We start from the raw sequence: 27,178 nt of genomic DNA, 5'->3' as shown, positions 1-27,178 counted from the left end.
ACCATTACATGAGTGTTTTCAGTTCATCTGAACACAAAATTATGTTGACGCAAGTTCAATTTAAATTTATTTTCTCTTATTTAATAAATCCAGATTTCTAGGGAAAAAATAGACAACTTCCAGATTACTGTATGTGAAAGCCAAAGCTGAAAGGTGGGGTTTCTTTTTATTAGGGCTTCCTATGCTAACACTGACACCTGGGCTCCTAACCATCTTAGCTTAAAATTCATGAAGACGTATTCCCCAACTTTTAGTTCAGTAAATTATCAGTGCTTCTTATACTGTAACCTCAGGAAACAAAGATGTTTCTGAGATGCTTAAAAGCCAACAGAGCAAAGAGAGAATCTCATACAGTTGACCATAACATAAAGCTTGACAGAAGTGTAAACAAAGTTCTATGAGTATCAAGAAGCAAAAGGCATTCCACGTGGATGGGTCACAATTGCATCACTAAATAATTTTAGGGCAGAAGAGGGAATACAAAACCAAGCAGAGAAAGGAGGGAAAGCAGAGGGAATTGCATGTTTGGCTTAAGGCTGACTGAGGCACTCCTGCGGATGTGCAGGACACCGTGCAGAGCTGCCAGAGCAGGCACACGGTCTCACAGGGAAGACCCACAAACAGCAAGACTCGGCCCTCTGGGCAGAGTGCAAATGTTAAACAATGTCAAATACGAGAAAAATCTGATCAGTTCCGTGTCCAAAATTTAACAGCAACAGCAGTAAAGGAGAGATTTAGACAGTGTGAACACAATAGTTCATGGGGACCTCAATTATAGCAACAGAGGTAAGAATAGAGAAACATTTCAAAAAAGCAGGCATTTCAGAGGGAGGACCGGCAGGACTCTGGGACCAGATACAGCAGAGAGAAAAGAAGTAGTGTGAAAGATGATTCCAATTAGGAAAAGAAAAAGGGGGTTGTGGTGCCAAGAAAGCAAAGAGGAGTAGGCGGCTGAAGAATATGCATGCTCTCCATCCCAGGTGATGAACGCATATGAAATGGGGAACATAATCACTGCTCAGGACATGTCCTGAGAGAGATGAGAGCCAACGTCAATGGCTTGGGGGAAATTAGTGCCAGGCAAAGGAGACAAAGACAAAATGATTTAAAGGGAAATGAAGAGGAATGGGAGAAAGTAACCCCCCCAAAAGGGGGGGAAATTATAGGAAAAATGTAGTTAAGAAGCACTAACCAGAGACATTAGATATGGCCTTTAAAAAGCCAGTGATGACTTGAGGGAGAGACTTGCACCACCTGGGAGGTGTTCCAATTACAAAACAAAGCACTAGGTTGAGGAGACAGGTGAGCTTCTCGCCCCAAGATGGCCATGAAGAGGAAACTGTAAGAAGACCAGACCGAGGAAGGAGTCCTCCCCCACCTCCAGCGGCCCTACCAGTGTGGATGAGTGTATCCGAAGGTAAAGAGAGCGAGGAGGAGAATATCAAAGAGACAGAGGACGAAAGAGAGGATGAGGCAACTTCTTGAGATAGTCTGGGAAGAACAATGCAGGTAAGTGAAGTTGTTTGGAAATATTAGTTCCTTTGATTTAAAAGGGAGAGAACAAAAGGATGAATCAGATGCAGAAAACCTTTGAAACACAGAAAAGGACATATGAACGAAATTCTTGTGATAAATCCTATGTTCTCAGCAGATCTCACGACGGGATCAAACTGATCAGGAGAGGTTGTACTGATGAAGAATGTTAGAGTGTGAGGAGGCAAAATGGGGTCAAAAAGAGAAAAGTAAACTAATTATGAGCATGGAGGGGCCAACTAAATTGGAAATACATCTGAAAAGGAGCCAACTGGAAAGTTAGATTTTTTTTTCCCCCAACAGTACTTAGTAGAAAGAGACAAGGAACAGAAAAAGAAGTGGTTGGACTGATCTAATTTTGGAGGCGGGTAGCAAGTGACTACAGAATGTTCAAGTGGATTTACAATGGTGGGAAAAAGGAGCAGAAGTACCTAAGCAGGCTACAGAAGGTTGAGGGAACAGGCAGAGGTCAGAAAGAGGACACCGAGCAGAGTTAGAAGGGGAGGTGATTCTGTAGGAACCTAGGCCCACCTCCATAAGACACGTGTCTCTCAATATAAGAGAGGCACGATGAAAGCCAAATGGCCACTACAGACAGGATGACTTCAGAAATGTCATGACTGCAGGAGTCAGGTGAGTTCAAGGAAAGCTTCAGAGAGAAGGTGGTAGGACATGAGTCAGCTCCTAATGGGAAGGAGTCTGAGAGGCAAAGGGAAGGCTGGGAACACAGCATGTAAGTAAATTACAAAGGCAGGAGGAGCAGGATGTGTTGAAAGATGTAAGAAGCTGCCTGGCAGACACACAAAGCTCACACTCAGGAGTGAAGGGAAATGAACTTCAAAAGCCAGTTAAGAAGACTCTGAAAGGCCCTGGATGACAAGTTGCAGGGACTGAACCTATTCTTATGTCAAGAAGGAACTGGAAGTTATGCTTCAAACTACCCCCTCTTTGCACAGCAGGACTCAAAAGCAAGATCAACACCTTTGTAACCTAGAAACAAACCAAGACTCAGGGGTAGACCACTTACTAACTACCACGCTGGAAATCAACAGAGGTGGCCAGGTGTTTCATTCTTGGAGATACACAGGCCCAAAGTCACTGGTCTGAAACCAGGCTCTCCACCTGTGTGAGGAGGCTGAGAGAAACCACGACCTCTATCTCCAGGTCAGGGCTTACACAGAGCTGCATTCCTTCCTGAGAAGCAACCCGGGGACCAGCAACCCAGCCTGGGTCAGTAAGACCCAGAGAACCAGGGAGAGCCAATGAGAGATGAGAAATACTTAAGGTGAAGCATGTAACAGTTACCCCAATTTGATCAGTTCACAATTATACATATATCAAAACATCACAGTGAACTCCACAAATATATGTAATTATTATGTGTTAACCAAAGATAGGCTTTTAAAAAATGAAGCAAGCAGATCAGAGAAACAAAACAATAACAACAACAAAACTTCCCATCTGGGGCCGGGGATTTAGCTCAGCAGCATAAGCGCCTGCCTTGAAAGCACACAGTGAGTTTGATCCACAATACCAAAAACACAAAAAACAGGAAAACAAAAAAACCTTCCATCCAATATGAACCTACCAACAAAATTCCCTAACACAAAGTAAATGAATACTAAGAGAAGCAATAAAGCCTACAATCAGGTAACAAACTCTCACAGATTTAAATGCAAAAACAAAATAAGATCATCAAAATGACTTATCAAAATGCCCATTTAAAAAAAAGAAATAATGAAACAAAACCAGGCAGATCAAAATTACAACAAGTAATGAATTAGAAATGCTGGAAAAGATATAATCACTAAAATCGAAAGGGAAATGGATTGGAGATATACTCTAAAATGGACGTGTTAAATAGTGAACTGGAAATCAGTAGGACAAATTCAATCAAAATACAGGCAGAGTTCAGAAATTAAAAACTATAACAGAAAAAATAAGGAATATCAAGGATAGATTGAAAGGCTCCAACAAAGATTTAAGGAAGCACTGTAAAAGGAAAACAGGAGGAGGAGGCAGAAAGGTAATAACCAGAAGATAAAGGCTGAGAATTTTCCATTAAAAAAAAGTCCTCACACTGAACGCACCTGCTGAGGCCAGGCAGGATAAACTAAAATGAAACCGTACCTAAGCAGGTTACGGCAAAACTACAGAATTTCAAGGAAAAACAAAAATCTCGTAATAACAGGTTTTATTCTACAACTCCACCAGATTTTTAAACAAAGGCTTACATTAGGAACAGTTATTTTTAGTGGATTCTGGCAGTAGTGCAAATACAAACATTGAAGGACCAGAGGAATGCAGGTGGATGAATTAAACCAGGAGATATCTGTGTGGAGCTTTTAATCTGGCAGACAATGATGCATACATCTTGCTCCACTACAACACTGAGCACATGGTAGGGATGTAAATATTTTATATAGTATTTCTTAACTGGATAAGACTTTATACATATGTATAAAAGATTTACTTTTATTCCAAAAGGCAAGACTAAAATAAGACTGTTCTGTTGATCCAGCAGTGTTATTCATATTACTTAAGAAATAATATATAAATCTGAATAATGAAGACAATAATTCTGGTGCATTTGTGAATATAAATCAATTCTTGCCCATTACAAATTTCTGATCGACCTTGCCACTTAAAACAAGTTTTGTGTGTGAAAAGCCCTTTCAAATGAAGAGAATAAAAATAGCAGACAGGCTTTACACAAAGGAATTAATGGTAGCTGCTAAACTGGAAATTTAAATTACACTTAGGCATATCTGTAAACATTACACATAAATAGCTTATACACAAAGGTAAAAGCACCTGAACCAAGCAGATCTCAAAACAATTTGATGCTTTATCAAGTAAAAATCGCAAGTCTCCTCAAGAAGGTAACAAAACACACCCATGTCAAATGTGGTTCATTATTACTGAGATTGAGGTTTTGTTCTTGTTAGTGTTCCTCAGATGAAAAACTGTATAAAATCTAAGGCAATATCACAAGTGGTGAGATGAAAGTTTACAGCTATTTAAATATACAACAAAAAGTTTAAAAAACTAGCATTAATCTTTATTATTAAATATAGTATTTAATGATCAACTAAACAACTAAATTATCATTTTACAAATTAATTTTATAAAATTAAATTTTATTGAATTTACTATTTATAAATAATTTATTATTTTAGAAAACTATTCACAAAGACTCAATAAGTAATATGAATAAATATCACATTTAAAATCACAAGCGGTGATTGTGTATTTAAAACAGAATAGCAGAAAACAGTGGAAAAGGCATAAGGTTTAAATCAGGAGACGCTATTACATGCCATGGGAAAGTAGAGGCATTTTACTGGGAATGGATGTTCAAATACTCAGTAAGTAGTTTACTACTGTCACCAGTAACATTATTCCAAAGCAAGGATGGAATGTGCACTAATGCACAGGTTACTCACCCAGTGATTTTCATCAAACTGGGAATTTTGTGAAGCTGAATCCGGTATTTTTATTTTATTCTAAATTCCACTTTACACATCAGCAATTCCCTAAGATACATCTACACACTGCTTAATAATAGAACATATTCACAGGCTACTAAGATTATTCTTACACTACTCACACTTGAGACAGAGAACTCACCCAGTCTCCTCACCGATAAACCAGCCCAAACGGGCTGAGTACAACAAGGTCCACCGGCGCGGGAACAGAGAACTACCAGATTTAAACCAGATTTGACCATGGGATAAGACTGCTAAGGTAAACTAAGGATACCTACTACTTCACTTCAATTTTCCTGCAACTTTAAACCGAGCAAATATTTTAATTTTTTATTCCTTTTCATATCTAGTAACATGTTAGAAACTATAACATAAAGAACTTTATGAAATATCTGTACAAAGTAAGTTTAAAATTTGGAAGCAATCTGGAATATATGAACAACACGCAAATAAATGCTGGTGTTCATGCATGTAATAATGACACTACATGTGGCTAAGAATCAAGTACTCAATATTCAGCATGGAGGGAAACAGGAGTTAAAAAGGAAAACATTAGGTGGCTTCAATTTATTGAGAAGAGCTGTGCAGAGAAGGAAATAAATGTCTTTAAAGATGAGTAGCTAGTTTAAAAAAAAAAAAAGGTCAGGGGTCTTCCAAGAAAGGTTTTCCCAATCCAGGAGCAGGTGAGAACATAGCATGAGAAGAGGACAAGGAACACAATGTTTGGAGACAGAGAACATGCAAATGCACAGATACACCAGGGAACACAGTATGCAGGGCCTGAAAGTTCTACAAAGGAATTCAGGATTTTCTTTTTAGCCCTGTCATCACACTAATCATTTTTGAACAGGTGAATAATCAGCATTATCTGGCAATGCTTTGCCACACCATTCATTTGGGCACTGGGATGAACAATTAGGGCAAAAGACAAAATATTTATCATCTGTACCTTTAAAGAAAAAGCTTGCCAGACCTACTTTGAAGGATGAATTAAAGATGGAAAGAGACTAAATTAGGAAGATTATCAAAGATGCAAAGACACACATAAGGAATGAAGAAACAGCATAATAAAGAGAAATGGGGACTCTTCCAAAAACTGCGTTATCATTGATATAACCTACAGCCTTTACCACGAGAATATTCTCAGAAATATTCAAAGGTTAAAATATAACCATGAATGACAAAACCTAATGGAGGTTATTCAATAACTTTTAAGTCACAAAAAAAGATTTTAACAGGTGATATCCAATGCAGCTTTTTGAAGAAGTTACTGTAGGGTAGCTTATCATTACATATATTTAGAAACCCTATAGGCAAATACAATAAGACCTTGTTCTAAAAGACTGCTTCCCAAATGCAGTATTAGTATTATCCACAAAACAGAAGTGACAAAAATTACTGGTAACCAAACTGACTACATATGCATCCTTTATAAGAAAGCACACTGTTTTACAATTCCTAAAAAGCACACTGTTTTACCACTCCCAAAATGTTCACATTTTGTAAAACAGTAATAACTAAGGACCATAATTTTCTTTAGGTAGTTTTAATTTATAAAAATATCATTTAAAATCCATAATAAAATATACTAGCAATACTGACTATATACAAAGTGTGATCAATAGGTGAATGCTTGAATTTTTTAAAATTACTGTAATAAAGACACACTGCCATGAATACCCTCTAAATTACTCCATTTCTGAGGCTGGGGGCTTAGCTCAGTGGTATAAATGCCTGCCTGTCAAGTGCAAGTTCATGAGTTCAATCCCTGATACCAACAAAAAATACTCTACTTCCCATTGAATATACTTATCCTATTGTTATTCATTTTCTGAAGCAGTTGTGGAAACTCTCTTTCATGAGTGTCTTTATGAGGTGAGATTAAAAAAATACAGTGAATGCTGTTTCCAGGCACTATCCAATGGAAAGGGAAACACACAAAATAAGAGATGGTGTGTCTTCATCCACATTATTCATTGGACTTGTCATGGCGAAACTGCAACTTCTATCTCTTCCTCCAAGTCAAAATGACCATATGAGAAAGGTAAATATGTTGAGTCAATCCAAGACATCAAGGCATCAGTAACACTGCAGCTAAAAGAGAGGACTTCTAGAATTGTTTCTGAATGTGGCAAGACTGTTAAGAGAGGTGTGTCCAAAGTAAGGGGCAGTATTTTGTGGGGAATTAATAGCAACATGTCTTTTACTATAATAAATTTTTTAAAAATTGACATTCATCATTGTTATCATATTGAATACAACTATTTAATAGTGTCAGTACTATAATGTGTGTTGAAACCCAGAATAATCATTAAATAAGAATACCATTCTTCATGGATACCTGCCTATGCAGAAGCTGAGGACAACAAAGAAAGCTCAAGGGCATTCCACCCAGAGCTCCACCACATGACTGCCACAGTTATCTTCCCCACATCAGAGCCATCAAGTCACTCCCGCTTACAAAACTCCCAGGACACACACTAACTTCCCAGCTGAGCTTCAGTTTAACTTTACAGACTCATTTTCATGTAACTCCCAGCTTTAGCTACACAGGACTACTCAGCTGTTAGAACAGAAGTAGCTAATCATTATTGAGTGCTATCAATAAGCACTGCAGAATACTCCACATGAGCACTGACTTACCACTATTAAATATTGTGTCTACCTGATTACATAGATATATAATCATTACTACGACACAAGAGTTAATACTCCACACAGGTCAACAATCCCTTACAAGGTCAAATGTTTGCATAAAAACCTACAAAAAATAAATACTTGTATTCCGTAAGTTCTACAAAGTTGTTTGAGCTTCAAGACATCAAGGTAAGCACAATAGTGCAACACACACACACACACATACACACGATCTGCCTCTCATTATTACAATTCTCATTTTACTCAGAGTAAGACACTAGATAAATTGCCATTTTCTCCCTGAACAGAAGTGGCAGAGGTAGACTGTGAATGCAGATGTATGTGTCTTCAATAACCAACTTAACTAGAGTACTAAGAACTACAGTACTTCCGAATCTAAGAATCTAACTACACCTTGCTCTTGCTGTTCCCACTAAATAAAATGGCCATGCCTCCCCTTCTACTTTTATGCCTAGATCCCTAGTGGGGATCACCTTACAAAGCTCAAATAAAATATTACCCTTTCTTCACAGCTTCCCTGACCATTATTTACAAAATGAGACATCCATTAGATAGTCCTCTATTTTTACCTGTACAAAGACTGCCTTGCTGAGTCAAACTCACCTAGGTTCTAATTATGGCTCTTTTGCATATTTGCAGTACAATTATACACAAAATATCTCATATCCTTAAGATTTTTATCTTAAAACAAAACGTAATCATTCTTACTACATTTAAACATTCATTCCTTCTTTTATCCAATCCAAAGATACTTTCAAGATGTCTACTCTATACCAAGCACAAAGCCCAGAACTATGGAAACCAGAGATGTCATTTCTGTTTGTACATCATCATCATCTAGTGGACGTCGTCTAGTGGAGGATGTAATTCAGAGTGAGAACAGCATTACGACAAGACCAAGGTGGGACACAGAAGCTCATGGGGGAAGCACCATGACCTACACCGCCGGGGGTCAGGTAAGGACAAAGGAGATGATTAGCAACTCTATAAGTATCATAAAAATATAACATGGCAAATATTCAAGATAGATACCACAAGTCATTTCAATTTAATAAAATACTTCCACCCCACCTACACCCTAATTACATGTCCCTCATTTCTTAAGCATTTGAAAATTCCTCTGTCAGGGAGTGAAACTCATTTTTTACAGTAACTGGGTCGACAAAAATGAAACCTTATGCATTGCACTGGGCAGTGGAGATTGTGAGACTAGCACAGGAGGTCACATTAATAAAAATAAAATCTGACTGTTTCTTAGTATTCTGTCACAACCACAAGGATTCCTCAACGTTTATTCCTGTTTTCTGTGTGGAAGCATTTAATGACAGAACAAGGAAATCATTTTTACATTTTTCTGGGGGTTGAACTGCTGCAAAAAGTGAGAGAGCAATTGCAGCTTTCAAAAGAGATGCTAATTGTAGCTTTTAAAATATTAGACTCCCTCTAAACACCCGTCACCCTCCTCCCCAGGAATTTCTGGGTCTTTCTGAAAGGTACTGGGAGGATATTACCTTGTAGGCTTCATTTTCATCCCTAAGGATTTTAGAACATTTTTTTATTGAGTGATTAAGGGCATCCTAAGTTTAGCATCACCAAAAGGAGGCCAACTTTATCGGACAAAGAGCCCTTAACAATTAGAAAACCTGCAATGGAACATAAATGAAAACAACCCACAACCTTCTACTTTATTCCAGAGAGGGAACTGCCCGGTTCATTTGGACTCACTGCCAGCAAGGCAGCAGAGGGAGGGCTCGGCGTTTCCTATCCCAGAGGACCCCCTGGCAAGGTTAGAGGAGGGAGGGTCTGTCACGAGAGACCTGCATCTCCCTACTTTCAAGGGAAAATGTTTCTATGCGGGCAATTCTGTTTATAAATGCTTTTCTTTACCATGAGTTTACAAATTCAGGAGGGAGAAGCAGAGAGTAGCAGCAACTGCCCACACAGGCTGCTACTTTAAATTCAATTATTAGAAAATCACCCTTTTACAGCCAAAAGAAGAATATGGAGGAGGGAAGGTGAAGAGAAGTAACAAAATACCGGATGAGGCCAACACTAAGTTATATAAACATCACTGGGGAGTTGTCAACATCTGTCAAAGAAGCACCCACGCTGCTACCAACAATGAAGAAAACCAAGCCTGAAAATGTAGAACCCAATTCTTATCAAACTACCAATGCTTCTGGCATTGGGCTCCAACTGCGGATGACACAGAACCTTTACCAATGAAATCTGCAAAACACTTATATAATCATCCATAACACTTTTTCTGAAAATATAAAGATCTGCATTCTGACCCAAAAGAGAGGCTGATCCACAATCAGTATGACAGTACTAACAGATTTGCATGATTAGTAAACAGTTACAGAAAAGCTAAAGACGTTATCCTTTTGCATCCAATCAGCTGCAGAGATTTAAGTTTTTATGGTATACATCTACTCAATTTACTGAGATTAGAATCAGATTAGTGAGTAAGTGGGCCCACAGTTGGCCAGCACCCTAATCTAGTGCGTCCTAAGGAAAGGGGGCCCCAAAGCCCATTTCACTACAGTCTACTACTGGGCCACAAGCTGCATGTGCAGCAGCTCTTTTCCTTCTCCCTCATCATTGTCTCTGCAGAAAGTAGCCTCTCTGAATGAGCCTGAGGCACAGAATTGAGTGTGTAGAGTGTCAGGTCAGAAACTTTCAGGACATGGGTTTGCTTGTGCTCAAACGCAATCATTGTGTCTACCATGCTTCATGTTTCCCTGACATGTGGCATCGAGTTTGCCTTCTATTTGTCCTTTTTCCTATCAAATCAAAATTCACATTCCTACAGCTCTCAGAACTGCTTAGAGGAAATAAAATACTAAACTTATAGTAGGAAATTGGCCAAGGACTTTACCCTCACAGAGACTGTTGATCATTAAAAAAGGAGATTGGTAGTCTAAAGACCTAATTAATTAGTAAGGTATGTTTGGAGACCTTCTAACCTGTCTCTAGAAGGATCACTAGTCTATCATTTTTCTGATATTCTGCCTGCTCCTCCCTTTGTATCCCAACTATGTACCTCCAAGCCTATCTTATAAAGAGCCTCACTGCCACTTAAGTCTGGGTCAGTTTCTGGAAGAGGGCGCTAGAGCAATCAAGGGCCGGACACATAGTTCTAGAAAAATATTGTTTACTCAGCACTTTCCACATTTGAATACTCCACATCTAATCACTGGTGACATACTGATGTGGAAAAAGCCGCAACTCCTAATACTCCCACAATCAAAGCAAATGCTTTTGATTGCATCGATCTGCTACTGGCTTTGTACCAGATATCAGAGCAAGTTGGAAACTTAATTGGAAAGGAGTTCAAATCAACAGCATTCATATGAAGGGACAAAAGTTGTTTCTCTTTTAAGAGAGATCATTTAAAAAGAAGGGTAGGATAGAAAAAGAAAGAAGAAAACCCAGTTGAAACTTGGCGTTTACTTGATGAGGAGCCAGGAGAATGCAGAGCACAGAGTTTCACAGCACAGAGGGAGGCAGTGATCAGAAGGCTTCCTTGACACTATTCAGCTTCTTTGGTAGAAGCCTCTGGTGGGAAGGGAGGACACAAAAGTTGCCTTCAGGGTTCTGAGGATGAACAGGTGGTGTTGGGCAACTTACGGGGATGGACCGGCTCAGGAATCTCGCAGAAGAGGAAGAAAGCCCGGTGTAACAGGGCCGGATGATGGGGACATGCTCTTCGGTCTTGGCGCCGTGGGGACCAGGCTGGGTGTTCAGGTTGGCCCCACTGCCACTGTTGCTGCTTCGGTTGTACTGATTATTGTTGAGTTCAGGGTAGTTCCTGGCTGGTGGCTGGGAGCTGCCATTCAGGAGGTTGGTAAATGGGTTGGCCGTAAAAGCTGCCTTGGAGGGTGAGAGAATCTTCTTATTCTCAGGATCATCTGCTGCCGCATTCAGGTTCCCCAGAGAATTGGCTAGCCTGGAGTTTATGGCGAAGCTGGACAGAAAACAAGTGAGGAGGGAGAAACACGCACAACCATATAGACTCACGCAGAGTTTGTGTTCCTAAGACACATGCAACATTAGGGGAATGTGATAAGGTTGATTCTGATCAATGCAAAGGATGACATATGGCTTCCTCATCACCCTCAGTGATCTCAAGCACATGGCCATTGGTCATAAACATCAAATGTCTTGGTCAAATCAGTTAATTAGGACCCGAGATGCTGGCTAAACATTTTGCCTGGGTTCTATTTGTTCTGAGATATGAAGCAGATGGAAAGTATCATAAATGAAATGAAAGAGTTAAAACAGACTTAAATACAAGATGCAATTTATACATATTCTAGCACAGACTACATCAAATATCCCTATCAGTTTCAGTTCTGTCCTATATACATCAGGTGAGAAATGATAATACCATTTGTCATTCATATATGCTAGGGAACTCCAATGTTTGGATCACATTAAGCAAGCTGGAGATTCACCAAATGAAGGGGCTACTTTAACAGGGTTCTCCTGCCACTCAGCCTTGTCTCTGCAAGAAAGTCAGGAACACAAGTTCCAAATGTCAGCCCTTCGGGTTCCTCCCCTCCTCCCTGTCGCCTCCCTTCTCACCAAATAATAACCAAACACATTGCCTGCTACACCCAGTTAGCAAGTGGCAGAGCTGGGAGTTAGTATAAGTGTCAGAGTCCTACTTTTACTTCAAGCCAGTATCTTGGAAGAGGGAGAGGAAAATTACCTTCTTACACAGATGCCGGAAGACAATGCACCTCTGTTTATCCTCTTGGCTGTCACTGAAGGGGACAAAGCCACTTTTGGAGTCTTCAAAGTAGACACAGGTCCTTGTGGAGAAGAACTTGATCTTTGTGGAGCAAAATGGACAAAGTGTCATGCTAAGGCTGTGTTCTGTTAGACATTTAACATTGAGCTAGCACAAGACAACCAGTCAATCTTATTGAAATCATGGCAGGTTCTAGCAATGTGAGGAGCAGCAGCTGCCGACAGCTGTGCCATACTGATTGTGCCAGGCATGGCCAGGAACCCGGAAGGTGTTCACTCGGCTCATGCTCACAACAACCTGAGGAGGCCGTGAATATAGCTGTCCCCACTGCACCAGGAAGGAGACGGAGGCACAGAGAACAGCTGCTCCTCTAAAGTTACCTGGTTAGCAGGTGGCAGAGCTGGCACTGAACCCGAGATTCACAGTCCTTCCCTCATGGGTGATCCCGTCGTCCTTGTCCTCCTCCCTTGCTCTCTGGCAGGTCCTCAGGTGCTACCCAAACCCATACTCTCACTTCTACCCTGCAACTAGTCTAGGTGAGGCCACCTGACTTCTTATCTTTATCACTAGGATCATCTTTCAGTTTTCTTATTTAATAACTCACAACATGAATAGGCTTTGGTGAAATCTAAAATATTCAATCATGTCATGTCATTGTATTTTAATCTTCTCTCAGTGCCCATAAAGCCTAAACTCCATGGCCGAACCATCTGTCTCTTGCCTCTCTAAGCAGGTTCTGGTCTCCACTGCTTCCCACTAGACATCTCCACAGCAGCCACACAAAACACCTCAAGTTTCCAGAATGGACCGCATCCATATCTTTGTCCAGCTTATACATGCTGTTCCGCCAACCAGGACATCTCATTTCCTCGCTTCCTTTCCCTTCTCATCTTCCACCTCCAGCTGACATTTCTGCACCTACTGTTTCACGGCCAATCGGTCGACACTTCACACAGCAGCTCTTTACTGAAGTCCCAAAGCATGGCAAGCACCCTGTCTCATCATTGTACATTCTCAAAGTAAATCATAGACCTTTTACCATAGAAGCTCTTTTTCTCTCATTTCAATGTCCAGTGGCTGCTACACGGCCAGATTCAAAGCAGGTGCTCAATAACCATCTGCCCAGTGAATGCAAAGTGAATACTGGCTCAAATCTGGAAGGCCAAAGCCCAGTCATGCTTTTATTACCCATCTATATTATCTGGACAAATCATGTAATAGCTGGATTTTATTTTCCTATCTGCTCAAGAAGAGTTTATCTGCATGTAGGCACCTTCTTAACAACATTTCATGCCATGTTTTGCCTCAAAAGAAAAATGGGAAAAGTTGTACAGAGAAGCTTTTAGCCACTCATAATAGCCCCCCACTGAACAGTTTTAAACCTATGGACGAATAACGATGAGGAATCAAAGGCTGAATGGGGCTCTTTCTCCTATGCCATCAACTGTCTCTGCTCTCACCACACCCTATGGGATAGATCTTGGCACCACCTGGTACTGCTCTAAGGATATTCAGGGGACATTCTTCAGCTAATGTTTCCAACTGATGCTTCCTCCTCCAGTAGGAGATAAAGGAAGGAAATAAGACCACAAAATAAAGAAGTTGAACTAACAACACACAAAAAATAGGAAGAAAGAGAACAAATGAAATGAAAAAAAATCAAAAGAAACAGTATGTCTGCATTGAGAGGACAGCTGCAGAGCACCTGCAATTCACTAGAGACCCCACGATGTGCTGGGAGCACAGGGTACAGTGACATCAGCTTAGTAGCCCCACAGCCCTATGTGCACACCAGAAGACAAACTCCTCTGAATGGCAAGCATTAAAAAATAATACATATTGTAGTTATCTAAAACAGAAAAGAAGGAGCTTAAAAAGAGAAAAGCTTTGCACAGTTTTAGTTTTATCAACTTGAGTCTAAAAGATAACATGTATTCATTCACAAGCTACTATAAATTCAACCTTGTAAACAGTACCTGAGGGGCTGAGGATTTAGCTCAGTGGCATAAGTGCCTGCCTTGCAAGCAGGCACTCGTGAGTTTGATCCCTGGTACCGATAAAAAAAGAAAAAGACAAAAGAAAAAAAAAAAAACCAGTACCTGAAAGGCTGGAACACTGCTCTTGGGGGCCCTTTCACATCATCTGCCCTGCAGAAATCAAAGACAAGGACTCAGGCATCGCCAGGCTCACACATTTAAAGAAACACCAGAAGGCACATCACATGGAGTCAAATCAGTAAAGATATTCAATTGGTAAAAAAAAAAAAAAAAAAAAATCTTGCAAGTGGATATTTATGGACTTTATCAAATAAATCTGAGAACCAGCAGGAAGCCTATATTAGTCTTTTCATTTCAAGTTGAATGTCATTTATAGTATCTTGCTTTTTGTAATTAGAAATAACAGTAGTAGCATATCTACTCAAGAGTAAAAAAATACTTCATCATGCTATCATGATGCTGTTAAGAAACCTAAATCCCAAGAACTGAGAAAATATCTAAGCATTAAAAAGAAAACAGAAAAGGCATTATTAGAACTCACTTTTGAGATTTGTGCAAGGGAGAGTCATTTCTTTTGGCTATTTATTTGCAGTTATGCTTTTTTCCCTCATTTCCCCTAAAAATTCTTAAAAATCAAATATAAATCAGTTTGAAATTTAATTCAAATGAATTTTAAATATAAAGCAATTTCTCAAGACTTTGAAAGGAAAATAGTGAATAAATGTGGTAATATACACAGATCTTGAAAAATCTTCCACCAACTTAAAAAGACAATATATACAGTTTATATCATGAAAATAGCACAGATTTTGAATAGCACTGGGCCTGAATATCAGTTGTATTTCTAACTCGTTTCCATTGGGAAATGACAGAAGTTCTCTGACACTGAGCAACCAATTCAGATGTGGGTGATGATGCTGCATAACTTTTGTGATAACTCTATTAAATAAGGCTCCTATTCAAACTATGCACCACATATGGCTTCTGGTTGATAACAGGTGCTCAGTTAATGGTATTTTTCCTCACTCATGTACTGGTAGTTGGTGGTTATCACCAAGCACCAGGCTTCCTAGCCCATTTTGTCACTGTCCTATAGAAAATCATAACCTCAGTACAAACTTTCATTTCTTAGGTCAGCCAACTGTTACATGAAGATTCAGCCTGAATTAAATGTCCCCACATATGAAAACTAAATTCTTTGTGAACCCATCTGATATGTACAATATAGGCAAAACAACCCTTCTGCTATGCGAGTCCTCACAAGATAAGTAGTCAGTTGTTCCATTATATTCTTTGGTGGACTATGGTCTTTTTATTCCATACATTGCAATAAAGAATCTTACTATTTACAAAGTTTTTCACCTACACTTATCAGAAACCTTTCTTTTTTAAGAACTCAGTCTGAACTATCAGAAGATTTCAAATGCTATCATCAGAAATCAAGTTCCATCACTGATTTTGATGAGTATTTGCAGACTTCAAAACCATGATAGTTTATAACTTAACAAGTACACATAATACTCATTTATTTAACTCATTCTCGAAAACAGAAAGTAAAGGTAAGGAATTAATGGCTTTTATCAAAGCTTAGCATACAATACTTTGCTGCCATACACTGGCTTCAATACAAAATCCTTGGCACATCTGTGAGGATTTTCCACAAAACCATAAACAGTTTCGGAAGAAAGGCAGAATTCAAGGAGAACTTGGAAACAGTTTACTAGGGATAACTGCTTAGGAGCTTTGAAGTAGAATTCCTGAGAGTGAGATGTAGCAGTTGCTTTCAAAAACGCTTCTAAAATTAAACTATTTCCAGCACTGATAAAATATATATTAAACCAAAAAACAGTTATTAATCAAAAATCATGAAGTAAACTTGGTATTTGCAAAACTATGTTTGAAAGAGAGGATTAAATGTTCTATCCATAAATGGAAACACACTATGACTTTAAAAATTTTAAATGGATCTACCTAAATGCACTGGATGGTGAGGAGCGTGGCTGTCTCTGGCTTTTTAAGGCACGTAGTTTGTCTCCCTGGGTAATATTATTTTTCACTTCCACATCTTCATCTTCTTCTAAATTATTCTGGAAGAAAAAAATACACATTCCATAGAAAGGTCAGTATAATTTTACTTTATACAAATGTCTTAGATATATTTATATAATGTTAATATAGATTAAGTCACTTAAATGAGCTACAAACTCAGTATTTTTCAAATATACACTAAACAATGTTGAGCAATTTGCCACTGCATTCCAAATCAAAACATATGGGTACAGATGTGGTAATAGTTAAAAGCAGCTGCTTTTAACAATGGATCACAACCAGAGACTCTCATGTACACAGTCAAGCTATGGTACACAGCCTAACACACTGGCTCAACAGACAATACAAATATGTTCCCAATACTACCAAGACTACAAGATAAAATAACTGAAGCTATCTACAACAGTAATTTATTAACATCATTTAACACTAGTAAAAGCACTCAAATTCTTTCCAGGAGGAGTTACGGACCAATGTCACTGAATTGGGAAGATGCATTTCTTCCTAAAATTAGTTTGATCATTTGAAAAGCAGTCTGTTCGCACACCAGCTCAAGAGGAGAGGAGAGGACAGGAAGATAAAAAATGAAAATCATTCCTTCCACAACCAGGAGGCAACAGAAAATGGCCCACAATGGATTTTTAAAATACCAATATAAGCAAAGAATTTAAAAATATGGCAGTGAAAATAATAGTAAGATTTATTTAGAGGCTTGGAGATATAGAGAAGTGAGATACAGGATCAACATTTTTATTACTATATTTCAATAGTTTTAGTCATATATTATTTGAAAAAAAATTAATTTTAAAGAACATACAGTTAAAATTAATAGTATATTTAATAATTATAATTACATCTGTTTTTTTCTCATTCTATTGTGAATCTTAAAGGTCAAAATTTTTTGAAAACTAAGACACATCTCAAAAAACAGAAAATAAAATACTGTAACCCACTGCCACACACCTAATTACTTGGATTTAATGTACTTTACTCCCTTTCACTGCTTACTTAAACACTCCTCTCAAAGAAGACCACGACATAGATTATACAGGTCAGGTTTTCAATCTCTAGGGAAAAAGCTATACCTTTTTCTTTAAAAAAGAAAAGAAAAACAGGAAATGATTGTGTATGTGTGTTTACCATACTGTATTTGTCATAAGAAACAAAGTACAGATAAGCATAAAAATGTATTAAACTACCTGCATACTTGCCATCAAAAGTCAAACACATTTACACTGGCAGTAGTCTTCCCGAATTTTCCCTGTGCTACACAGCCTCCCCCGACTTACTTTTTACAAAAAAGTTGTGTTATACATTCTGCTTAGTAACTTATCTTTTCACTAAAAAAAAAAAAAAATACATTGTGGAAGTATTTCAGGACAAAAAAGGATTTCTACATTATCATTTTTATAGCCCATAAAATTCCATTGTCTAGGTAAGCCAAAATTTTATTATTTTGTAAGAACTCTGGGTCAGACTGTTCTGCCTTTTTTTACTAAAACAGCCTCAACAAATGCTCTTCTATATTCACATGTTTGTTGAGAAGTCTTATTCTTGCCCTAAGACAAATTCATGTTAGTAGAATTGCTAACTTCTTTTAAAGCTGTCTTCTACAAGTTAATAGATTGGCCTCTAAAATGGTTGCACCATTTAAACTCCAACTAGCAAAGTTTAACAGCTTTTTGTTCCCTAAGCCAGTGCCAACAATGTATATGTTTAACATTTTATAGGCAAAATAGTACCTCATAATTTCAATTTGTGTTTCTATCATTTCTAATGAAGTAGAACATTTCTTATGTTTAGCAGCTGAGAGCTTCCGTTTTGTTTTATTTGTGTACAAGGCATTCTCACATTGATTTGTAACAGTCCTATATGCACAAAAAACTGATTTGCATATGTTGCAAACATTTCCTCGCATTTTCTGACTGCAAGAGAATTGGTAATAGGAAAGAACAGGAGTAGAGAAGGTTAAGTGGTTACTACAGTGATCTGATGAGACGTCAAAGACTGGATTAGAGTTTGGGAAACTCCCTAGAAGTCAAGACTTAAGAAAGGGGGAAGAAGGGAAAAAAAATAAACATGCATTGTAAGTTTGAAGAAACCTACTGGAATATTATTATTTGTCTAAATCAATCTGCTCTTAGTTTATTTCGGTAGTTACTTATGAAGTTCAGGGTAGACTAAGACTATAAACCATAAGAGCATCAGTAAGTGATTATTATAATTACCTTCAAATTCCTGACAAAAATAGTTATACAATGTTATTCAAAACATATTTACATCAAATTACAGGAAAAAATGAAACTGAAAAGCTATATGGAAAAGGATTTTGGCTTCCTAAAACAGTAAATAAAACATACATACATGCACAGAAACAAGCTCGGAATTTATTGGAGAGAAACAACCCTAAAATATTGTATATACCAAGTCATAAGAGTCTGTAGGGGGGAAAAAGTGTATTAGAAAATGTATTTCCACACATAATATAAATCAATTTCATGAACTGTTGGACCAGGGCAATCTGAGACTCCTCTCATTTGGTGCTCTTAAGACTTCCTTCTGTATACCAACTTCAATCTTCATGATGACTAAAAATTCATTTGCAAATGACAAATATGAAGAAGCCAACCTGAAGCTCCAGCCCCCGTCCCTATAGAATAACAAGGCAAACTCACTGGCCTGAACTGGTCAGAAAGAAGCAGATTCAGAAACAAAACCACAAGACTACTGAAGAGCAATGATAAAGAAGCCTAGTAAAGGGAGTCCCTTGTATCTCTGTCCCCCAAAGGAAAGGGGTCTGCTCTCCCAGTGGAGGTCGAAGAATCAACAATCTTTCCTTCAGATACAAGATTATCCTCTATAAAGACAAGAAAGTCATGACAAATTAAAATACTTGAAGTAAAATTTTTAAAGATACACTTATTTACAGATGATGGTAGAGTTAAGAATAAATAATAGCATAAAGAATGAAGCTTTATCTTGCCTACTGTTCTTTCTACATAGACAACCTGAAAACCAAAATAAAATAAATTCTATCATATCTGAAGATTTCAGTTGAATAAAGTAATTGCTGCTCCATACATCAAATAAGAGGATGACAGAGAAAGCTACTGAGGAGGCTACAGAATGTGCCATGGAGAAATGATCTCTTAGACTTCTTGGTGACAGCCATCCTTTCTAAGGTAAGTAGAATCTCAGTGTCGTCTGAATTTGGCATTTCTCTAATGGCCAGCAATACTGAACATTTCTGCATTTCCTTATTGGCCATTTGTACATCTTCTTTGAAGTGTCTATTTCATTTGCTCATTTCTTGATTAGGTCTTTTATTTTGAGGGGGTCTAATTTTTTTAAGTTCTTTATATATCCTGGATAATACTCCTCCACTTGAGGAATAATTGGCAAGAAAATTTTACCACTTTGTTGGTTGTCTTTTTTGCTCTGTTGGTTGTTTCTTTTGCAGTGCAAACATCAACAACAAATACTGATGAAGGTGTCAGGGAAAAGGAACCCTTCTACATTGCTGGTAAGAATGTAAACCAGTACAACAACACTATGGAAATCAGCATGAAGATTCCTCAAAAACTAAAACTAGGACACCAGGAACCCCAACTCCGTCAGGGACCGGCTTATCTGGAGAAACACAGGCTGTGATGATAGCTACGAATGTGGAATGCCACTGGGTGCCTGTGGTGCTTTGGTGTTTCTCTAATTTTGCAGGTCTAAGGCCAGTGGTCTGATCATAGGTGCAGAGGACAGTAGTACACAGTGTGGCATCTAGAGGTGACCTCCTTCTGAGGATTATAGCCACTGTTGATTCCCTATGGTCATAAGTTCCATATCATTTCCATTGATTTACTGAGTTGGGTTTTATTCTCTTTTGTTTTGTTTGATTATGTTAAATCCAATGACAGGAGCAGCTATTTCAAAGGTAGCAAGATATATTATGGTAGCAATTTTGGATTTACTATAGGCTTGTTTTGAAGGCCTTTGTTGCATTCATTGTTTTGTTTTTATTGTTTCTATTCTGTTCTGTTCTGTTTGATTTTTCACTATGTCCAAAGTTATCTGCAGCTATTTTGAAGACATCAAAAGGTATTATAGGAACTATTCTTGATTTTGTAATGTTTTGAAGTCCTGTATCTCTTACACTGGTTTGTTTTAATTGGCTTCATTCTGTTTTATCCTCTTTAAAATAAAAAACTAAAACTAAAAATTCCATCTAACCATCTACTCATCTTTTAGACAGCTTTCCAAAATAGCTAGTTATCATATTACAGTTATACATGCATGCCCATGTTTATAGCAGCACAATTCATAATAGCTAAATCTTGGAAGCAATGTATCTGTTCATCAACTGACTGATTTAAAAATGTGATATTTAAATCTAGCGGAGTACTATTCTGCTACAAAGAAAGATAAACTTGAGATGGGTATAGAAAAATGGTTATGACTTTGAGTCCATAATGTTAAGTGAAATACATCAAACACATACACTTAAATATCACATAGTTTCTCTTATACTAGAAACCTAAATTATAAGGGCAAAATAAAAGACAGATAACAGGAAGCAGGGAGATAGATTTTTCTCAAATGGGAAGGGGATCAAGAAATGGAAGGAGAAACGAGGGAGGAAAGGGAAAGGAAATGAAAAAAAGGAATTGAGACATGTTATGTATATGAACCAACTACTCACAAGGAATGTAAACATAATGTACGATAAACATATACAGTACTAATAAAAATAAATTTCAAAAAGAAAAGATCTATTAGCTAAATTTTAACACTTGATGGAATAAAGATGAAAGAGAGATCATATAAAAATGAGATATAAAGTTTGAAATACAAATGAGTAAAAACAGAATTCAAAGAGTTAAGGGGCAGAAGTCAAAATTAAACTTTCCGCTAACTTAAATGACCTGGCTATGAAAGGTGGTTAGTTACCACTAAAGCTCTTTTCAACTCTCAGGTATTGAACACGTAAGATGTCAAAGCTGGGGAAAGGCAAGGATAATATCTCTATAATTACCTACTTCGGATCAACAGAAAGTTAGGATTTAGCACTGCCCTATCTGTCTTCTATGCTCCTTACTGCCACTGGCCTGGGCCTTGGAGACCTGGCCACTTCCCCATCACCACCTCCCTGGCCTCCCACCCAGATCCCCACGTGGACGACAGCACCCCTCACACTACAGCCAGGTCCCCAACCCACAGTGTACATTTGTATGCTGTCCTTCCAGGTATAAGGGCTCTGGAGGCTCTCCCGGCATTCCTGAGTCTAAGAAGGGGAAAAGGTGCATAAAAGTAAGGCCTTAGAAATTTGATTTGACCTCAAGGATTTTCTAAGGTACATCCTGTTTATAAATAAATGTCTGATGGATTTTCTAAATCACAGTATCTCAAAGATGTAATCAAAACACTATATTCTTGTCTACTTGGCTGTCAATTTAAGTGAACTTGGCTGAACATTAGCAGCATCTGGTTCTAATTAATATAGTGAAAGTCAAGAGCCTCTGCTGATTGGTGTGCTAATATTGGAACATAGCATTGAGTAAAATAAAAACTATTTTAATGATGGGAGAAGTGTATTAGAAGAATCTAGCTGAAGTTTTGTCCACAATTACTGGATATAAAGGTAAAGCCACACTGAAGTTATCATGGAGAGGTCATGGGCTATGGTGGGACAGCTGGGTTCAGATGACATCTCTGCCACATACTATACCATCTTGGATAGTTGGCTGACCTTTCTCTATCTCAATTATGTTGTCCCTAAACGGACCTCACACTAGTGACTGTGGCATATGGTTCTCATAAGGATTAAAGGACTTAGTCCATATCGAGTCCTGGCTATAGAGGGTGCTATAGAGGTGGCCGTTGTCACGTGAGTGCACCAAGCTCCTTATTTAACTCCAATATGTGCACTTTAAATAAAGTGCTTTAATTTCTATCTTCTTCAGGCCATTTTTTATAACTCCAATCCACAACAGACCCTCAAGCTCCTGAATGTCGAAATGAGCCCTTAATACTGGTACTATTTTGTATAAAGCAAATACTGTCCATGTGCAACTACATTATTATCAATTTCGTGCCTCTGTCCTTTTTTTCTTTTTTCTTTCTTTTTTTTTTTTTGCTCTGCAACTGTAATAGGTTCAGAAATAGAAATCATGATGAGAATAGGATACAAATGTCTACCATTCTAGATCATATCGTCTAGCAGACAAGAAAAAATCAGATCATGAAGGAAAAGCACAGAGCAAGGCAGGAGCTTGGATCAAGGAGCCTAAGGAGACACACAGGGGTTGTGTGTAGTTCACAGTGCCTATACCAGCACTGAGGACCCAGCTCAACAAAGGGAAAGCCTCTATATTTTAAGATTTCTCATAGCTCTGAGTGGGCTGGGAAAATTCATTAAAGCCCACATGTGAACCTTAATGTGCAATATTTTGCTTATTCCTTCACTGCACGTTCAAATTATCTAAATCGAGTCATTACAGAATATCCTAATAATTAATCACAAGAAAATGTTGGCAGGTCCAGAAAAGGAAAAGTAACAATAATTTAGAATCTCGACTCTCTATTTGTTTAAACACAACCTCTAGAGGAATAAGGCTTTTTTAACTTTATGTAAAAACTCTACAAATACAGAACTTGCATAGCCTTCCACCCAGCACTAACGTAGAACTCAAAACACAATGAAATCCTTATAGTATCCTTTATTTATTTTTTTCTTATAGTTGACAAGAACAGTAAGGCATATTTCTTATTGTAACTAACTTTTAAGAAAGTTAATTTCCCCTCTCCATGCACTGTTACATGGCTCGTGCCAGATCAACTTGGCAAAGAGTCTGAGTTACTCCCACAAAGCATGAACTACCTATGAAGTAGATACAACAGCACTTACTAATGGCTAAAGCTAAAGTATTTAGTAGGGTACCATGTTACCCATCGAAAGCCTCCCAAAATTCCTATGTTGAAATCCTAAGCCCTAAAGTGATGGCAGTAAGAGGTAGGACCTTTAGGTGTGAAGCAGGGTTCTCATAAATGGGATTCCTCCCCTTCTTGCCCCTTCGCCATGTAAGGAGATAGGAAGGAGATGCACTACTATCAGGAAGCAGCCTGAATCTGCCAGCATCTTGATCCTGAGTTTTCCAGCCTTCAAAACTCTAAGAAATACACTTCTGCCATTGATAAGCTACCTGGGGGTTTATGTATTTTGTTGCAGCAGCTGGAGCGGGCTATGACGGGATGTAGCCATGGGGTGGGGGTAGTAGAAAGGGTCAATATCTAACTAAATGCTTATATTTAAAACCGACGTATTTTCAGTTTCAATCATATTACATTCTTTACTCTTCCAGTAACGAATCGGTTATTATTTTCTTGGTACTAGGAACAGAACTCATGACCTTGCATTTGCCAGGCAGTCAGCCGCTTATGCCTCTGAGCTGTATTCTCAGCCCAAGTCAGTTTCTTTTAAACTTAGCAAAACTAAAAAAAAGTCTAAAAAGGGATAAAAGTGAAATATTCCAACTATCAGATATCAATCTAATAAAGATTATAATATAGAAGCCATTCTATTCTTGTAAGCATGTTCTTCAGAAAGAAAGTCAAATTTTATGTTTGTCTTTTCAGGGATCACAACTCAAAGCCCTAAGTGTTTTCAACTCAATCTGAAGAAAAATGTTGACAAGAACAAAAAACAAATGTTCCTCTTTAGCAATATTAGCCTTCAATTATTAGTTCCGATTCTTCCTGTTGGCTTTTAATAGGCCAGACTGTAATGCAGAGACAAAAAATAGTCAACAAACACTTTGAAAGCAACATGACCTTGGCTGAGATTTACATTTCATCAGGACAAATAACTCAAACAAGCAAACTTTGCCACTCTGAGGGCTGCTGTCCTGGAGAACATTCCAGGGGAAAAATTTCAGTTCAGTGGGCTCCACTCTTTGCCCTTGGAAAAAACTAACTCTGCCCGTCTCCAAGTGCATGGCCTCTCCTCACTGCTAAGAGAAATCTTTTGGGGACATGAAGTGCTGACCTAAGAGAGCTAGGTCATCTGTTCCACCAGACGCCTTAAAAACTATGGCTGAGCCACACCATTTGGTTCAAGGCCCAGATCTAACTGTAATGGGTCACTGACAGCATGTAAATCTATAGTTATTGCTTAATTTTTAACACTTTTTTTGTACCTTCTGCTTTAGGTATATAAAACTATAAACCAAATGCTCAGCTTCCCCTCAGGTACAAAATGATACAAAGATCTGAACTAGGAATTAGATATCTACTTCTCAAAGTGGCATCTCTACTGAACAATTCTGGAATTTTAGGTAAACCACAAATTTTGTAGGCCTCTAGGATCTTATCCATACAAGAAAAGAAATAGAACGAGTGATAACAAGCTTGCTTCTGGTTCCAAAAACACTCAAGTTACTTCCTGCTACTTCAGAGGTAGCAGGGAATAAAAAAAGAAAACAAACAAAAACAAAAAGTTTTGGATCAGAGAGACAGGGACTGAATTATGCTTTAATGGCGAGGTTAGACCATCACTGACACACAGTTCTTCCTATAAAATCAAGGAAATATTACCTAATTGCCCAGGTAGTTACAAAGGCTAAATCAGACTATATATAACAATTATTTGAAATGATTTGTTTGCAGTAAAACCTCAAAAAAATTGCCCCTAATTATGTTTTATAGGTGGATGATTCCACACCTCAAAATCTGGTCCTCTCAGCATTTAGAGAAAAGATACTGCTATGTCATACAAATGAAGAAGGTTAGAATATTCCTGGGGAAAACTCACCTCTCCAAATCTTTCCATGCTTTGGATTTTAGATATGTTTCCACCAATAGTCATATCATCCAAGCTAGAAAGAATTTTATTAATACTTCCTTCACTGGATGGTCTGTTTTTCAGTTTGGATCGGAAAATGTCACCTTGGACCCACAGTGATGCTTGTTTTCTGTTAAAAAGAAGAAAAAAACACTCTTTAAAATAAGCTACTACCATATCAAAATACAATCTCTTGAGAATGACTGGTAGAAAAACATTCACCAATCAGAGTACAAAGAACATAAAATTTTATAATAAAGAAAAATAAAACTTTATTAAAAATAAAATGGAGGAAGGGTAGCTCAGGTAGAATGCTTGCCTAACGTGAGTGCGGCCTTGGGTTCCATCCCCAGCATGCTAAAAATACAAATAAAAAATAAAAATACTTCCAAACACGTGTCTACATTACTATACATGATTTAATCAATAAGGACTTCAGAATAAAGACTGTGAGCCCATTTGTCTTTTAATGTGTATCTGAAATCTGTAAGATTATTTTTCAAGTAGCAACTTTGTGTTTATAAAATCTGGAATGAACTGGACTTGAAAACATAGGTGGAAGAACTTAAGTAGAAACAATACTCAAAGAGCACTAAATATGTACTTGTGTGAGGCATCAGGAGAGACCCTCAAAACATAACTTTAGAAACTCACTCTTATAGCCTTAAAAGCAAAGTTTACTGCCTAAACTAAATCAACTATAAACTTCTCTTAATTCAACAAGCCACAATGCAAATGTTTTCAAGGCTATCTAAAGAGAATTTAAAATTTGTACACAAAATAATAGTCTGTGGCTTCTATTTTTACTGGTAGAGCACCTTCTTGTATTTCTATAAAGGTGAATTATGCCATAGAATATTTTATTTCCATCCTTTACTGTACAAACTAGAATTAAAATAAACATTGTGATTCATCACAAGAAATATCAACATCCAGTAAAATAACAGCATTATCAAAGAGATACTATGAATAAAAACATGTCTTTTCAAATCATAGACAGACCAAGTAATGTTTTGTTTCAAAGGCTCAACATATTACATACAGTTCTGGTTTGTAACATGAGGAAAAGGGCAATTTAAAAACCCTTCCGTGAATGTTCCACTGGGCCGTTAGTAAAGGATATCTCTTCTTTTAAATAAAGTTCATGCTGAAATCAGAGTTATCAATATGGTTTATACTTTTGAAAGTCTTAAGAATTAATGCTTAAATCAAAGCAACATTCTACACTTGCAATACCGCCAATCATGCACATTTAAGTATCATTCTACAAAAATACACACTGTATAAGACCAAAAAGTGTTTATTGAAGAATTATTTGCAATAGCAAAATATTGGAGATACCTTGGTAGAAAGCTAGCTTATTAGATTATAGTAGATCGACAATATGACATATCACTAGCTGCTTAAAACCCTGTGACTGATCCTCACATGGGAGCACAAAGGACCATCCATGAAATAAAAGCATTAGTGAGTGAGAAATACAAATGACAGGGCACAGAAGGTGTGAGCCCACTGAAGGGGTTGCAATGTTTAAACAAAGTTCACATATCTAGAAGAATACATAATATTAACTAGTTACTCCTGAGAATGATGTTAGGGAAAACTCTGTCTACTAAATAATGTCTACACTATTTGAATTTGGGGGGGGGGACTCATTCACTTTTGTAAAGAAGTTATCTTAAAAAAAATAAAGATAAAATCAGAGCAAAGTTAACTAAGAATCAAAAAGAATCTTTTAAATTATTATAAAAGAGGGCAGTGAACGTATTTTTAATAACTGTTTATAAAGCATGTTCAGAAAACAGAATTACTGCAAAAATGTTAAATGCATAGGGTAGGAATGAATGGTTAGAGGTTTCCCTTT

At 37.7% G+C, this 27,178-nt stretch overlaps 1 protein-coding gene across 6 annotated transcripts in view; it reads right to left on the bottom strand.

The window, feature by feature from the left end:
- Positions 1–27,178, bottom strand: part of Cdc14a (cell division cycle 14A) — a 153,895-nt gene that overhangs the window by 5,960 nt on the left and 120,757 nt on the right. For 2 of the 6 annotated variants that reach the window (XM_063254902.1, XM_063254913.1), the window contains 5 exons: positions 25,285–25,444; positions 16,407–16,522; positions 14,538–14,585; positions 12,397–12,519; positions 4,726–11,649 (listed from right to left, as the gene is read on the bottom strand). In XM_063254902.1, the coding sequence (XP_063110972.1) occupies positions 11,196–11,649; positions 12,397–12,519; positions 14,538–14,585; positions 16,407–16,522; positions 25,285–25,444 (901 nt within the window). In that variant the 3' untranslated portion in view covers positions 4,726–11,195. The other 4 variants (XM_013143113.3, XM_063254900.1, XM_003479174.4 and 1 more) reach the window with 4 other exon arrangements.

This window comes from Cavia porcellus, unplaced genomic scaffold, assembly GCF_034190915.1.
Source record: "Cavia porcellus strain 051 isolate PalLab524CR breed Dunkin Hartley unplaced genomic scaffold, mCavPor4.1 scaffold_1, whole genome shotgun sequence".
NCBI classification, from domain to species: Eukaryota; Metazoa; Chordata; class Mammalia; order Rodentia; family Caviidae; genus Cavia; species Cavia porcellus.
This window is presented reverse-complemented; position numbering and strand designations above follow the sequence as displayed.